At 39.8% G+C, this 17,083-nt stretch overlaps 1 protein-coding gene and 1 pseudogene across 1 annotated transcript in view; one reads left to right on the top strand and one right to left on the bottom strand.

Moving 5' to 3' along the window:
• The window catches only part of NOTCH2 (notch receptor 2), a 164,058-nt gene that overhangs the window by 64,875 nt on the left and 82,100 nt on the right, over positions 1-17,083 (bottom strand). Inside the window, exon 5 of the mRNA XM_060621722.3 lies at positions 15,232-15,354. Within this exon, the coding sequence (XP_060477705.1) occupies positions 15,232-15,354 (123 nt within the window). The remainder of the gene's footprint in view (positions 1-15,231; positions 15,355-17,083) is intronic.
• Positions 2,826-3,182, top strand: LOC132671198 (ubiquitin-conjugating enzyme E2 D3 pseudogene; annotated as a pseudogene).

Genomic DNA, 17,083 nt, shown 5'->3' with positions numbered 1-17,083 from the left:
GCCAGAAAGGTGCGGTGACTTGTCCACATTTGCACAACGAGTTGGAGGAATGTTAGAAATAGACAAAATTAAAAAATGGAAATCATCAAGTGCTGAAAAGGATGTTGGGGGTGTGAGGTCATAGCAGATCAAGTTAGTCGTCTGAATAAGGAAGGGGACTCTGAGCTGGCTGTTGAGAGACAGAGCAGGATTGAGAAACACAGGGGAAAAGCGAGGCACTTCAGTAGTGCTACTAAGGAAGACAATACTAAAGACCCACCATCAGAAAATATGTCTGCTGCATTAGTTTTGTTGGAGTAGGTCACCTTCATGTCGATCGTTTCTTACTGCCTCATCCTATGGTCTTAAAATCAAAGGATGAATGAGTTAGATTGTGGGCACAGCCTCTGGAAGTTAATATAAGAGAGTGAACCCAAGAGAGCTGTACTGAAATGGAAACCATGACTGAGGCTTCATCAGCATCAAGCTCTAGCCCAGTGAGCCATGGACCTCTAAACAGACACCACTTATGAGTTACAACACACTGGGATACAAACAGCTCATTATGGCTCTTTCAAGGTACCACAAACAAACCACCAATCTGACTTGGAGTTACAAGTGACTGTGAAGTGAGAGGAAAGGAAAAACAGAAAAGAAATGATCACTGACCCTTAGCACTTCAGGATAAAGTCCTTTCCCTGCCTAGTCATCTCTCAACTGTGAAGTGCGTGGGAAAAACTTTTATCACATCAGTGGCCCTGTTAAGGGTCAACTCTCATTGCAACAACAATCAGCACATGAAGAATAATATAAAAAATGAGTTTGGCAGGCCCTTGCTCTGGCCCTGCTACCTCCTCTGTTGTGGTTAAATCAAGAGAATTCAGTCTCCAGTATCTCCTTCCAGCCAGCGATCACCCAAGCTCCTAAGTGTGGAGGTTCCATCTTTCCATATCATAGCAGAGCACACCCATAACCTTGTCCTACAGAAGCTTCTCTATGCACAGATGCTCTATTCCACTGCAGAAGTGTAAGATCAGAGGATAAGCTTGACTGTCCTAGTCCTGGCTGGGTCTAGAGCTGGTTGAAACATTCTGTATAAACTCTGGAATCTACAGGTTCTGCCTGAGAAAACATGTGCACTAATGCACAAACAACATAAATGTGTATAAGAGGCCTGGGGGTATGCAAGTGGCTAAGGGGATAATGTGGGAGGAGGGGATATACATACAGATAAATGCAAGAATCTCAGTGAATGTTGCCCCAATCCGAGACACCATCAGCTTTTCTAGGACTCCTCAAAAGCCTGGTTTCCCTGTATCCTGACCAATATATTTCCTAAAGAATCACCAGAATGATCTCAATGTATACTATTTGCCTGATCAAATCCTTTGATGACAAAGGGTTTGATGACTTCATTATAGTTAGGATGAAATTCTAAATGCTATCCATTTTTTTCTGCCAATCTCTCTAGTCTCTCCTTTGGGAACACCACTAGCTCTAGCCACTCTGGCTTTTTTTCGTTTCTCAAAATGATCACAGTCTTTCCTCAGGGTCTTTGCACATGGTGTTCCCCATGTCTGGAACACTCTCATCTCTACCTTTCCCAGACTAATTCTTACTCACTGTCCATAGCTAAAATGTCACCTGCTCAAAAAGACATTACAGGGCTACCCCCAAATCAACTAGTTCTGCCTGTTAATATGCTCTCCTAATAACCCCTGCTTTTTGTGAAAGCATTTATTACAGTTCAAAATTTTATAGTTAAGTATATGATTTATGTCTGTGTTCCTCACTAGACTATAAGTTCCCTGAAGAAATGGGTGGTAGCTATTAACTTCATCAGTGAATCCCCATCACTTAGCATAGTGGCCAGCTAATAATACTTCTTGAGAAGTATTCAAAAGTATTTGTTAAGCAAAAGTTTATCTGGACCTGTCTTATTTTACTTAGGTCATTCTAATGCCAAAATAATAACCATCTTTCCAATCATCTCCCTTGCACCTTTATTCATACTCCCAAAGTTTCCATTACCCTGTATTGACATTAACCAGTCAATACCCAAGCTTCTCATTCTATCCCCTCCTTATTTGCTGAACTCCATTCCATTTATGACACACCCAATTCATCTTGCCTTTTGATCCTAATCCTTCAACTGTCTCAAAAGTAATTCTACACTATGGCAGATACCTTCCCTCTTCAACTGAAACCTAAGATTTCCCTAAAGACTATACCCCAGTCAGCCCTCTTCAGTAGATGCCCCCCCTCCTCTTCTAATTACCTCCATCTGCATGAAGGTAAGTAGACAAAGAATCCATGTTTTCTTTATTCCTTAATGCTGCTACTGACTTCAAATAGTAAAAATATATTTATTAAGTAATTTCTAGGTACCAGATTCTGTGATACATACGTATATTGTTGTCAAATGTAATCTTCTCATACAATTAGGCTGGTTTCACAGATGTAGTACAGACCTGGTCTACACCAAAGAAAAATACTAAAGTATCTCAGGAAGTAGGGAGAAGAGGCTCTGACAGAACCCAGTAACAGCCCTGAATTTGGAAAGATAAGATTGGGCCAACAACAACTGAAATTTTTAATGTTCTTGTTCATTCATTCATTCATTCAATAAATACGTATATACCATGTGCCAGGCCCTGACCCTATATACACTGAGGTTATACTGGTAAACAAAACAGTTGGGGCTTCTACCCTGCAAATAGGGGTTTTACAACCAAACACAATTATAATAGAGAGTGCTAAATGTTCTAACGGATAGAGGTTGCCTTGGGAGCATAAAGTAGGAGAATAGAGAAGAACTATGTTTTGAAGGTCCAGTTGGGGATAGTATGTTTCATTGGCAAGCTACAATCGTGGGACTTAATGACAGCCCATGTAAAAGCAGTGTAATGTTTTTTGACATTCTATTTTCCTACAAACTACCCCTTCGAACCACCTAAGTAAGGTTGCATCTACAACAAGAATTTATATCTAAATATTAACAGCAATGGCAGTAGTTTTCTTGGTATTTGAAGATCAGTGATCTCCTGCTTTAACTATTTCTAAAGTTCTTTTACCCATTTGTTCACTGCTTTGTGACCCAAACCCAGATGACCCTAGCTCCAGAGACTACATGGATCTATAAAACAGACAGAGATAAGTACAACAGAATATCTCGGGAATAAACTCAGAAGTATGCCATGTGATGCTACCTTAAGGTCACACTTGCAATACAGTTGAATAAACTTTAAATTGTGTTAACAGGAAAGAAAGAGATTTTATATGTTAACCGGGTTGTGAGTGTGAATGTGTGTGGAAGCGTGTGTAGAAAGAGGGTAGAGTGAGGAGTATTTCAGGCAGAAGTAAGTGTATGTATATGGGTCTGAATAGAAGAGAAAGCATGCCTCATTTGAGTGAATGAAAAAAAAGTCAGTGTGGTTCACTTACAAGGATGGATCAGGCGAGGTATGGCTGGAGAGGGAGCTACATACAGAGCCTTGGAGCTCTATCCAAAGACAAGGAGGACCCACTGAAGCATTTTAAGCAAAGAAACAACACGATCCAATTTGTGTTTCAGAAAGCCCACTCGGCTGCTGTGAGGAGAATGGACTGAACTCCACCTCACCCCTCCAGGTCAATAGCAATTTAAAGCACTGGGGAGTCCTGGGGTTCCTGTGGCCGCTATAGCAACGAGAGAGTCTGCAGTGCATCTGGGGCAAATTCCGGATGCAGCAGCACCAAAGAGCACCCAGGGTTAGCCCCTGTATGGAGAGCAATCGATGCTGTGCCAATGCTGGATGTTCAGAAAGCTGACCCCTGGCACAAAGGCTTCTCCACACAAGAAGAGGAGAATGGTGCCAAGCTTCAGTCCCCCTGCTAGGAGGCCCACACTCCAGCTCTCTCACCACCTTCTTGGGTTGCTGGGCTGTTAAACCAGTTTACATAAAGAGCCCCTCACCTCACTGCAGCGGGGCTTCCAAAGAGAATCAACCAACTCTATGGGCAGCAGTGACTGTGAGCAGAATGAGTAAAATGGAAAAAACCAACATGGGGCCTATTGAAACATTCTGCAATCCGAAAGACGGAGAATGTAAATGTAGAGGAAGATGCGTACTTGTGAAAAAGTTCACTTCCAGAAATTAATACATCTTAGAAAGAGTTGGCTCTACATTCTCAATAAATGTAGACAAATGTAGGTTTTAAAAAGAGATGAAAAATAATACAGGACACTGGACTCTGATGAAGAAGGACAGGCTGAGAAAAAGGGAGAAACAGAGAAGACCTAGATACAACGAGTTAATATTGTAAGAATATAAAAATGCAATTCAAATAAATATCATAGTCGGAAGCTATGAAGGACAAACTGACAATGAAGAAAAATAAATTAATGTTATGAAGGAAATGCTTAAGAAGTGCTCATCAAATGCAAAGGAAAGACAAGAAAATTAAAATATCAAGAGAGAAGATCATAGCTACGAGAAAGAATGAAGACCTAATTAAAGATAATAGAAGACACGAAACAAATGGAAAAAAAATGAAAAAGATAATCTTTTCTGAGGGGAGAATACCCCTAAGTCTGCAGATCCAAAGGGCAAAAGTACTAGGAGAAAAAATAATAGGGGTATATCTAGACCCATGCTGGTTAAAGATTTTATTTTAAAGGGAAAGGAGAGGAGGGGGGAAGGAGAGAGAATGACTTGTCTGACATTGGACATCCCTATAATGTTCGCAAAATGCAAAGGAACAATGTCTAGGAACCTGTTAAGATTGATTTGTGACCCAAGAATTCAATATCTAGAATACATGCCATTTGTGTATGAAGGCAACTAAATTAAATGGTATTTTTAAAATATCTAAGAGCTCTGAAGACATGCCAACATGCAACATTTGGAAAAAATTACTCAAAGATGTATTCATTTGACTGAAAAAATAAACCAAAATAAAGAATCCAGGAATGAAAAGGCTGTTACATAAATGTACTGGTAGTTAACAAAAAACAAGTTACATATAAAATTAAGTCTAAAATATTATAAAGTAGATTATAAAACAATGTAAATATCAAGAATAATTTTAAAAGAAAATGCGTAAGTTATTTTTCCTTCCCTTCCCCTATGATTAGCTGTTGTTTCTCAAATTCCGTATGAGTGAAATCATATATCTGTTTCTCTGCCTTTAGCATAATAATACACTCTAGCTCCACCGACATTGTTGCAAATGGCAAGATTTCATTCTTTTTCATTGCCAAGTAGTATTCCATTGTATGTATATGTGTGTGTGTGTGTGTGTGTGTGTATCTGTGTGTGTATGTGTACACACACACACACACACACACAACATCTTTATCCATTCATCAGTCGATAGGCATTTAGGCTCTTTCCATAATTTGGCTATTGTTGATAGTGCTGCTATAAACTTCGGGGTGCACGTGCCCCTTCAAATCAGCATTTTTGTATCCTCTGGATAAATTCCTAGTAGTGAAATTGCTGGGTCATAGGGTGGTTCTATTTTTAATTGAAGAAAAAATAAGATAAAAACAGGGAAGGAAGCAAACCATAAGAGACTCTTAAATACAGAGAACAAACTGAGGGTTGCGGGAGGTGAGGTAAGTGGGGGGATGAGTTAAATGGGTGGTGGACATTCAGGAAGGCACTTTCTGTGATGAGCACTGGGTGTCATATGTAAGAGATGAATCACTGGGTTCTACTCCTGAAGCCAAGACTATACTGTATGTTAACTAATTTGAGTTTAAATAAAAAAAGAAAAGGCATAAGATTTTAAAATTCAACAGCAATACTATGGTATGAATTAAAAAAATTTTTTTTAATGTTTATTTATTTTTGAGAGAGAGAGACACACACAGAGCTTGAGCAGGGGAGGGGCAGAGAGAGAGGGAGACACAGAATCCGAAGCAGACTCCAGGCTCTGAGCTGTCAGCACAGAGCCTGACGCAGGGCTCGGACTCACAGACCGCGAGATCGTGACCTGAGCCAAAGTCGGCCGCTCAACCAACTGAGCCACCCAGGCGCCCCTAGTATGAATTTTTAAATCCCAGATCATATAAACAAAATCTGGAGAATGAAAAAAAGATATAATAAAACTAAAAGTATGCTTATTCCTCATCTTACAGAAGAGGCAGTTAGTATACGCAAAAGTTTCACTTTTGACACTAAAAAGTAGAGATGGATTCATATGCAAATTTTTCTATACAGGCATATTTAAAAAAAACTAATACCAATAATTTATTTTTATTAAAAATTTTTTTAATGTTTATTTATTTTTGAGAGAGAGAGACAGAGCATGAGCTGGGGATAGGGACAGAGAGACACAGAATCTGAAGCAGGCTCTAGGCTCCAAGCCCAGAGCCCAATGTGGGGCTCGAACCCATGAACAGCGAGATCATGACCTAAGCCGAAGTCGGAAGCCCAGGTGCCCCTAAATACTAATAGTTTAAATCATCTCACATCTTTCTGTTGTCCTCATAGACCAATCTCCACCTCCCTGAATGACTTACACATGTGACTTAAAATCTTACCCCTTCCCTTCCCATCTCCCATTAAATTAAATACCTGAGTTGAGGACTAATAAGGTCATCTAAGCCAAGAGTTCTTATTTTTCTCAACCCAACAGCCTCCATATCTGCTCCATATCACAAGCACATTCACATTTTGGATCTAATTATGAGACACTCATTGTTCCAACCCTAAGTTCTCAAATTTGGTACTTCAACTCTGATGATAACTTCCCATTTCCCTCCTTTCCCATTCCCAACAACCATTTCACCTAATTATCCCCTACTAACACTTGTAAGAGTCAAGCCCTCCTAAATAACCCAGTTCATTAGCCAACCCCCTTCTAGCTGCCTTACTTCATCTAGCCTAGGTTCTATGGTCTATCATATGAATGCATGATGAATGAATGAATGAATGAATGAATGAATGAATGAATGAAGTTTCTGTCCCCTACAGCTACTGCCCTGCATTTCTCCCCTTTTTAGCTCACAAAACTCTTGAGTAAGTGATCTACACCCACTCTTCCCCCTTCCTCCACACCCACCTTCCCCCCCTCCCAATTTAACCCCTTGCAATTTGGCTTCCTTCTCTCCTTTATACTGAAACTACATTTTAGAAGATTTCCAATGACCTCAAAAATGCTTACTAACTCTTTGCAGTTATCATTCTTATCTCAGTGTCTTGGTGGTCATTCATTCAAAAACTACTATTTGTTATCATTGGTCCTGAGAATGCCAAAATAAGTAAGACCACCCCCATCCTCCAGAGGCTGAGAGTCTCTCAGGTGAGGTAAGCATATAAACCAGTAACAGTGGTAAAATATCACAGATGCCACCACAGAAGCATGCAGAGCTGAGTCAAGGGCACAGTTCTTAAAATGCAGCCCCTGGCTCAGGGATGCTGTCATGGCAAAGCTTTTCCCAACAGGCACACATCCCCTTCCCCCACCTTCCTTCTTTGGATCCCTTTCCTCCTCCATTTTCTGAAATGTGAACATTTTTCACAATTTAGATCCAAACTTTCTGTTCTCACACCACACACTTCCCTTACAGACCTGAAACATTCCCAGGGCAAACAAAAGCAACATTCAAAATCTGAGTCTAGAGCCCCTGCCTCTAATTTTGACCTCCTGGGTCTTACTGTTAAGTGTTTTCCTCTTGGAAAACTCACCAGCATCTCTAGTCCATTTCTGTCTCTGTCAGTAGAATCCACATTCTCCCATTATGCAGATTCAAAACAGAAGCTAACTCTGCTCTGTTTCCCCCTTCATCCAACCAACTACTTAGATGGCCCCCAATTCCTATCCATCTCTTCTTTCAAACTCATGTTGATTCATAGTTTCTACCTCCTACTGTGGTTACATACAGACTTTCTTCTTTCTTCCTAGCGAATTTGACCACTCTTAAAAGAATTGATTTCTTTCTTCTCTGTGTCTCTTATAGCATCCAGCATAGTATACTGGATATAACAGTATATTCAATAAATATGTTATAGAAGCTATCTTACAACCATTCTGTGGGAGCTTGAAAAGCCATGGAGTGAAAATGGATCTAGCCTTGGAGACAGCCAATGCCGGACATGGAGTCATGGACCACCGGGGCACAAAAAATCCCTCATTCTCGCCTCCTGCATTTTGTGGGGAGCTATCCTAACTACTCACCCCTGTTCACACCAACATGACCACTCATCAACTCTGAGACCTTTGGGACGAGGGTGATTCAGGTCAGCACCCTGACAGTCTGCCCAGCTGACAGAAAACTGAAATTGGGTGGGGAAGGAGAATTCCAGAAAACAGGCTTTCATCAAGTCCTCACAATCAAGTTCACAGCAGAGAAACTGAAATGGGAGATTTACGTTCCCGTTCCCTCATGCAAAATACAAATGAGAACACTTGTGTAGTCCCAGATACGAATAGTTTCCACTCTCAACCAAAACCCTCCAATCCTACAATATTTAACAAACAGAGAAGTGGTTGTGACAAAAGTCTCATCCTAGGGAGCAGCTTGTCACCAACCAGAGGTGAGACTGAAATGAGACATCTAATTCAAAATCAAAATACTGCCACGAAAAGACTCCATTCCCAGACACAGGAGCTCACGCACCACCTTTGGCAATATGTACTTGCTGATTCATGCCAAAAGTTTTTACTGAAATTGGAGCAACTAACAATAAAGGGAATTGTAACCAACTCTTCGGGCTCATCATGTTATAAAAGGAGAGTGGAGAGAAAATGTGGTTGGTTTTATTTGACTCATGTCCACCTAACTTCCATTGTTCACTTCTGCTTAGCGTCCCAGAGCACTATTCCAAGCCCAAGCTGAAATTACATTTCTGGGTTAATAACAAGCACAGGAAAATAAATCACGTCTGCCCTAGGAGTGAACCCAAACCAAGAGTTGCCAGAGAGGAATTTGTGAGTTGAGTCTAGAGGCAACTTTAATTCTGAAGGAAATGAACCTTTAAAAAGAAAATCCAAATAGCTATCCATGTAGACAAAACATTAATCTACACTGCTTTAATTAATTTGGGGGCCTTTTATAACTTTGTTTTCTCTTAAGTGGATATCTGCCAGAGCAGAACTTCTCTCATAAGATATCTTGGGGCCAAATACAGTAATAATAAAGACATTTGTGCTCAGGCTTCATCAAATCCTTAGGTTTATTTCCATTTCCTAAAGGAATATCCAACTACTCGGACTTCTCTCTACAATAAAATCCCTATAAAAAAGGAAACCATTTGCCCAACCCCCAACACCAATTTCTTTCTTTCACCTGGGCTTTAGTTCATCCAGAAGAGTGGTAGCTTTTGAAGGTACAAACTGATACTATTCTAGACGGCCATGTCAGGTGAAAAGACTAGATCAGAACACAGTTCTGTCCCAAACTGATGTGGAAATCACACCAGAACAAGGCCGACATGCTTTCTTCTGATGAGGCCAACCCAACCCCCCCTGTGCAGACAGTTGCAAGTCTATCCTTCTACTCCCCCGGATCAGAGATGATGCTCCAGCACAGTAGCAGCAATGGTAATGCCTACAGAACACCCTTCCACCTGACGTAGTGCTGTCTGACAGGAGTATCATGAAACACACAGATATAATTTAAAATTTTCTGCTAGCACTTAAAAAAAGGAAAAAGACACCCCTTCTCACTGCCCTGACCTGCCCCTTGGGCCATGAGAACCAGCTGAGCTGCCTTAACTCAGGCCTTAGGCATCCTTGGCCCCAGAACCCTAATAAACCTGCTTTGTCTCCTGTCAAAAAAAAAAAAAAAAAAAAAAAAAGGAAAAAGAAACCAATGAAACCAACTTTCATATCTTATTTTATCTAGTTCAATATATCCCAAACACTATCATTTTGGTATCTAACCAATATTTAAAACATTATTAGCAAGACATTTTACATTTATCTTGCATGCTAAATTTTCAAAATCAGGTATTTAGGGGCACCTGGGTGGCTCAGTCAGTTAACCATCCGACTTCGGTTCAGGTCATGATCTCATGGTTCATGAGTTCAAGCCCCACGTCGGGCTCTGTGCTGACAGCTGAGAGCCTGGAGCCTGCTTCGGATTCTGTGTCTCCCTAGCTCTCTGCCCCTCCCCCCACCCACACTCTGTCTCTGTCTCTCTCCCTAAAATAAGTAAACTATTTAAAAAATTCAAAATCAGGTATTTTACAGCTGTAGCACATCTCAATTCAACCTGCCACACTTCAGATACTCAACAGCAAAATATGGCTAATGATTACCGTATCAAACAGCATGGATCTACAATGTTTTTTACATGAAAAGTACAATTCACAGTTGTAATTGTAATTTACCATTACATTTAAATGAAATTTAATTTACATGATAAATGAAAGGCTCAAAAAGCTTTTCATTGAGCCATTTATTCTCCCAATACCCCAATAAAGTAACTAAGAGATATTAGCTCCATGGATAGCAAATAAAGCCTTCTGAAGAAAAGGAAGCTGACTCATTTATCCCAAATCAAACCATGAAAAGACTTGGAAAACATTTCTGGTCATCTTGAAGCCCAGAACTTGCTACAAAAGACCAAACCTTCTGCATCTGTGCAGTTATAAAACAACACAGTACCTATCGGGCTCCTGTCATTAAAAACTAATATAATGCTGGGCACCTGGGTGGCTCAGTCAGTTAAGCATCCGACTTAGGCTCAGGTCGTGATCTCATAGTTCATGAGTTCGAGCCCCGCGTCAGGCTCTGTGCTGACAGCTCGGAGCCTGGAGCCTTCTTAGGATTCTGTGTCTCCCTCTCTCTCTGCCCCTCCCCCGCTCATGCTCTGTCTCTATTTCAAAAATAAATAAACATTTAAAAAAAATTTTAAAACTAATATGCTGTATGTTAACAGCACTGGAATTAAAATAAAAAACATAATTAAAAAAACATGGCAAATTTACAAATCTCCTTTATTTCAAAGTGATACCTAATTTCTTCAACTATGTAATCCCATCCATTCTTTTTTTAAGTTTATTTATTTATTTATTTTGAGAGACAGTGCCATGCAGGACAGGGAAGAATTTCAAAGCAGGCTCTGCACTGTCAGCACAGAGTGTGATATGGGGCTCGAACCCACAAATCATGAGATCCTGACCTCATCCTGAGCCAAAATCAAGAGTCAGATGCATAAGCAACTGAGCCACCCAGGCGCCCCTAATCCCATCCATTCTTTTTCAGATACCTAGAACTTCATTTCCTCTCCTAGTAGATAACTCCAACCCTTCTTTACTATTGCATCAAAAGCCAGATCAAATAACAGTTCATACTTCAACTCTACAGCTACAAATTATAGGAGGAGTTCTGAACAAAGCTGCAATAAGGCTCTTGGATATAGTAAAAAAAAAAAAAAAAAAAAAAAAAAAATCACCAGACTGAATAAAATATTAACTCAATATTGACTTCTAATTTCAAAGTAACCAGGAAAATTTCTAAAATGGAAAAAAAATCAAAGAATGAATCACCATTTTCTAAAATAATAGAACTGTAAATTGAACTTAGTCTATTAAACAGACTCAGGAGCACCTGGGTGGCTCAGTCAGTTGAGCGTCTGACTTCAGGCTCAGGTCATGATCTCACAGTTCATGAGTTTGAGCCCCACGTTGGGCTCCGTGCTGACAGCTCAGAGCCCGGAGCCTGCTTTGGATTCTGTGTCTCCCTCTCTCTCTGCCCCTCCCCTGCTCACGCTCTGTTTGTCTGTCTGTCTCTCTCTCAAAACTAAATAAAAACATTAAATTTTTTTAAATAAATAAAATAAAAAGGCTCAAAATCTTTAAAAAATTTTAAAAAACAACCCATAGAGTCAATTTGTATAGAAAAAAGACCACAGATTTGAGCACAGACTTGGAGTTCAACAAGTCTAGATTCAAACCCTAACCCAACCACTATGTGCCTTGAGTAAACTGTTTAACCCTTCTAAATATCCATCATCATATTTAATAAACACTACCCCTAATACAGTTATCACAAAGAACACACAAAATAAAACACTGTAATTAGCACATTATCTGGTTACTAACAAACATTAGTTAACTCCCAGCCCAGTCCCATTCATTTCTTTAATTTGTATAAAACAGAAAATATTAATCTGAATTTATAGCTCTGATATCAATAGAAATAGGAACACTGTGATGCCCAATTTTCTTTTTATTCTTCTCAGAATGAGGTGAGGGCTGGGATGGTGAACAGCTCAGCTGTATGCTACTGAGAACAAAGGTCTGTAAAGAGTTCTAGAAAGTGGTGTCCTCAACAATAGTTCAGTCACCCCATAACTCAGTATCTTCCTCACCTCAACCATTTAATAAAGCCAATACGAATGTGGCGAGCACTGTCACCGATGAATGTATGGGGTAGTAAGAGAACCCAGAGAATACCTAGCTCAACCTGGAGGGAGGTCATGGAAAATTCCCCGAAGGAGGCAGTCACCTGAACTAAACCAGGCAGGCAAAACTGGTGAGGACTACAGGGAAAGGAGCAGAGAAGGGAAAGCTGTAGAAAAAGAACTGTGTGAGTGAAGACATAGGATGTGGTTAGATGTGGGAGAACTGGAAGCAGTTCTTATCGCTGGAGTATGAAGCGCTGTTGGATACATGAGAAGAATGGAGAAGCAAACAGGGCTGGGGCCAGGAAGGAATTCATATAACAGAGGAAGGACCTTGGACTTGACCCTGTCAGTGATGGGGATAGCAAACAACAAGGCTGCCACTGGGGGCGCCTGGGTGGCTCAGTCGGTTAAGTGTCTGGCTTCAGCTCAGGTCATGATCTCCCGGTTCATGAGTTCTAGCCCTGCGTCAGACTCTGTGCTGACAGCTCAGAGTCCGGAACCTGCTTCAGATTCTCTCTCTCTCTCTCTCTCTCTCTCTCTCTCTCTCTCTCTCTCTGCCCCTCTCCTGCTCACACTGTCTCTGTCTCTCAAAAATAAATAAGTGTTAAAAAAAATTAAAAAAAAAAAAACAAACAAGGCTGCCACTAGAAATCAAAGAATTGGCATGAGTGAAAAAAGAGGAAGGAAATCTGTGGTGGGAAACCGAAGACTGAGAGTCACATTAAATGACAGCACATCAAAAGAAATAAATATTGCCACAGTGAACTTATCCAGCATTTCTGCCAACCTTTCTAAAAAAATGCACACACACATGGAGAAAGAAACATCCTATAAGGATGTTCATATAAAGAGGTACTTCTTAAAAATCCTGGGGTATGAAATTGTATTAAAATATCATTTCACTGGCAGAGCTTTCCCCAAGAGTGCACCTTCCTAGTTAATATCAAAGCAGAAAACTGAGTGTAGTATCAAAGAAAATTCAGCAATGAAATCACGATAGCATTTAATCTTTACTGGCATCAGAAGCCTTAGTACCTAATATAACAAAGAGACACTCTCCCACAGGGCAAGGAGATTATTAGAATGGGGTCAAATTCCCAACAAGCATCTCATCCTGTCCAATATCACTGTAAGGATCATTAAAAAGAGAAAAATTTTAATTTTTCCAGTTATTATTATCATTACTTCGCAGTAATTTTTTTGAATTGAAAAAAATGGTCTCTGAAAAAACCTACCAGAGAAATGGCAAAAGCTAAAGAGGAGAGAGAATATGACAGAAAGAGCAGAGGGTTGAGAGTGAGGTCCTAGGATCAAGACACCAAGAAGAAATTCTAGAGGAAGTCCAATACTAGGGAAACCCAGTAGAAAAGTATTAAAAAGAACAATCTGGGGATTAAAAGCAAAAATGTGTGCCCTTCCAGGAAATCATGTTATTAAAGTTTTAAACCCTTTTAATCTTTTTCTATTCATAGTGTACAGATCTAAAGAGTACTCTAAATAATTAGCTGCTACAGATAAGGGAAAGCAATTTGGAGACTAAAGAATACCAGGTAGTAATGGCGGCAATCCAACATTAAGACTTCTTTGCTGGGCAAAATCCCTCCCTGGTGCTGGAGTTTCTTCCTTATAACATTAGCTTATTCTTGGGTTTCCACATTAAATCATCAAGTTCTCTCAAAAGGGCTCAGTTCTTAGTCACTTAATCAGCTCTTAATTGTTTCCACTTTCAGTTAGATAAACAGATGTAAACAGAAATTAGAACCAAATGTCTGCATAAAATCACTTAACTTTCAAAAATAAGTGGAAAATCTGCCTGAGACAACATCAGACACTTCCAAGAGGCTGTAAAATTAAGCAAGACTACTCTTCTAATGTCAGAGGCCGAAAAATCTATCGTATGTGCAAAAGGGGATACAAAAAAGGAAAAAAATTAGAAATGTAGACGGGTGTCATAAAAATAATGTCATCAAGCCTGGGTGGCTCAGTTGGTTAAATGTCCAACTTCGGCTCAGGTCATGATCTCACAGCTCGTGAGTTCGAGCCCCGCGGCGAGCTCTGTGCTGACAGCTCAGAGCCTGGAGCCTGCTTCGGATTCTGTGTCTCCCCCTCTCTCTGCCCCTCCCCTGCTCACGCTTGCACTCTCTCTCTGTGTCAAAAATAAATAAGCTTAAAAATAAAAAAATCTTTTTAAATAATAATGTCATTAACAGTACCTGCCCTGCAATTATCCTTTGCATAATTACAGGACATGACAATAAGATGAAACAGATTTCTGTCCATGAATAAGCTCTGAACTCTTGTAGTGTGTATAACTTATTTTCACTTTTTAGTTGGAAGAAGGAAGAGTATTTCAATAGCTTTTTCATACAATTATGATTATTCTTTGATACTACACCAAAACTTAACGAGTTGTAGGTTTTATCCCAGCTTTACTGAGATATAGTTGACATATAACATCGTAGAAGTTTAGAGTATACAATGTGATGATTTGATATATGTGTGAGTTAACACATCCATTACTTCAGATAGTAACCATTTGTTTGTAAGTGTGGTAAGAACATTTATATTTTCATAGTTAATTATGTTCTCTTCCTCTCAAATATTTATTAAGTATCTGCTATGTTCCAGGCAATGTGCTGCTTTTCCCAGACCTCAGAGTCTGTCAGTCATGCCCTTCCCTCATACCTGCCAGAACACCTCAGCATGGTGCTGAGTTCAGAGCAGCTGCCCAATAAATACCTGTAAAAAGATTTTTCTTTAAATGAACATAATAAGAGAACATATGGGGTTAGCACTATACCCAATGATGTAGCACAGAGAGCCTTGTAAAAGATGCTCACTTCACTAGCAGCCTGCCTCTGGTCACCAACCCACCTCCCCTTCTGACTGAGTCACCACAGCGTGCATACCTGTCCACTGAGGGGGGCAGCGGCAGTTGTAAGTATTAACCCCGTCCACACAAACTCCTCCATTCTGACACTTGTGGTTAGGGCAGTCATCAATATTCCGCTCACAGGTGATCCCTTCAAAACCTGGTTACAGAAGAACAAGAAAAAATAATGAATTCTCAGGCAGAAGTGATCAGCTCTTCCACAGAACACGGTCATCAGAACAGACCTACTTCATTATTTCAGTTCAACAGCCAGCAGCTGGCCAACTATGTATCTGCTCACCATACAGACTCACCAAACAAAAAATCCCCCAATCTTCTGTCTTCTCTTACCTCAAGAATAGCTAGACGGTTAAAGTGACTCATTATGCCAATGACATGACATGCCTTCACAGTTACCTCACAAGTACTTCAAAGTATTTTTATGAAATAAAATCCCACTGAAGATAAATGTCTACTTGGACAACTATTCACTGGTTCTTAAAAAAAGCGGGGGAGGGGAGTAGATTTTCCCCTGCTCGATGCTGGATTAATAGGGAGAACAGATAAAAGATCACCTAATTAAATTTAAATTCAGTTACTTTTTTCTTGAGGTTGGGGTGAGGAACATAAGAAAAATACTAAGCTCACAGTCTAAAGATATGGGTCAAGTTCCAATCTCACTACCTACAAGCTTTTGAACATGGTAAATTACAAACTCTGAATTTGCTTCCTCATCTGTAAAATGAGGCTGATTCCACTTGAGCAACCTGTCTTCCTAGGTTGTTATGAGTGTCGTATCACGAGTACATTATATATGTAAAAAGCTGTCTGAAAATGGGATGGCATTATTACTAATTAAACTTACCAGCCTCTCAAATTCTTCCTCCTGCTCTGCACATTTATAGCATTATTTCCTTTCTCTTGATTTTTCTCTTTTATGAAAAGTGAAACCAGCACACCAAGCTTCATCCTAACTGCCCACAGTGTGTTTCTCTGTAGTTTATATATTGAGCTTTTTCTTTTCTTTCTCCTTGCTGCCAAATCCCTTAGCTATTAAAATAGAAGACTACCAGCCTTAAAACTGAATGTTCAACTGAACAGTCTCCTGTTTGAAATATAGTATGACTAACTATTTGCCTCTTCAAAATGTCCCTTAAGGTTCCTCTTCCTCACTCAAAACACTTATTGGGTCTTAAACTAGGCACTGGGGATATAGCTGTGAGTAAAAAGAGACAGAGTGTCCCTGCTTCTGGGTTATTTACAGCCTGGTGAGCGGGACAGACATCAATCACATCTTGCTTTATGCATCCCTACCACGAGCTACTGTGATATTCTACATTTGTTCTGTTACACTGCAGCATGGCTGATTTCTCTGAATAAAGTGACAGTCATGTAAATGGGTATAAACCAAATGGTAAAAAAAAAAAAAAAAAAAAAAAAAAAAAAAAAAAAAAAAATTTACCGAGAGACCAAAGGAAATTACTTCATAGAAGATGGGGATAATTGAAAGCTTGACTAAAGAGAATTCTATTTCTCCAGGCATTTGGTACTCAGTCCATTCAAGCAGATGAATCACTAAGCAAGCTTGAGAAAGACTATGAAAATTTTTATAGACTCCAACTTTTAAAAATTTATCATATTACTCACATCTGTTTAATCATATGAAAGTCCTACAAATGAACTAGGTCAGACAATGCTGGTTTAAGCCCACCCCTAATTAAGATAAAGTGAGGGCAAATCTGCAGAGCCACCAAGTAGCAGTGTCTGAACAAGACCTGAGGTCTTTGCTCCTACTCTCATGCTCTTAATGGAAACATTCTTTAGAAAACTTAAAAATACAGTTTTAGAGTGTGAGAGGGAAGTAGGGCTCCTGGCCCACCACTGCTAGA

This window comes from Panthera onca, chromosome C1, assembly GCF_046562875.1.
Source record: "Panthera onca isolate mPanOnc1 chromosome C1, mPanOnc1 haplotype 2, whole genome shotgun sequence".
Lineage (NCBI taxonomy): Eukaryota > Metazoa > Chordata > Mammalia > Carnivora > Felidae > Panthera > Panthera onca.
The sequence above is the reverse complement of the archived record's forward strand: the minus strand, read 5'-3'. Positions and strand labels throughout refer to the sequence as shown.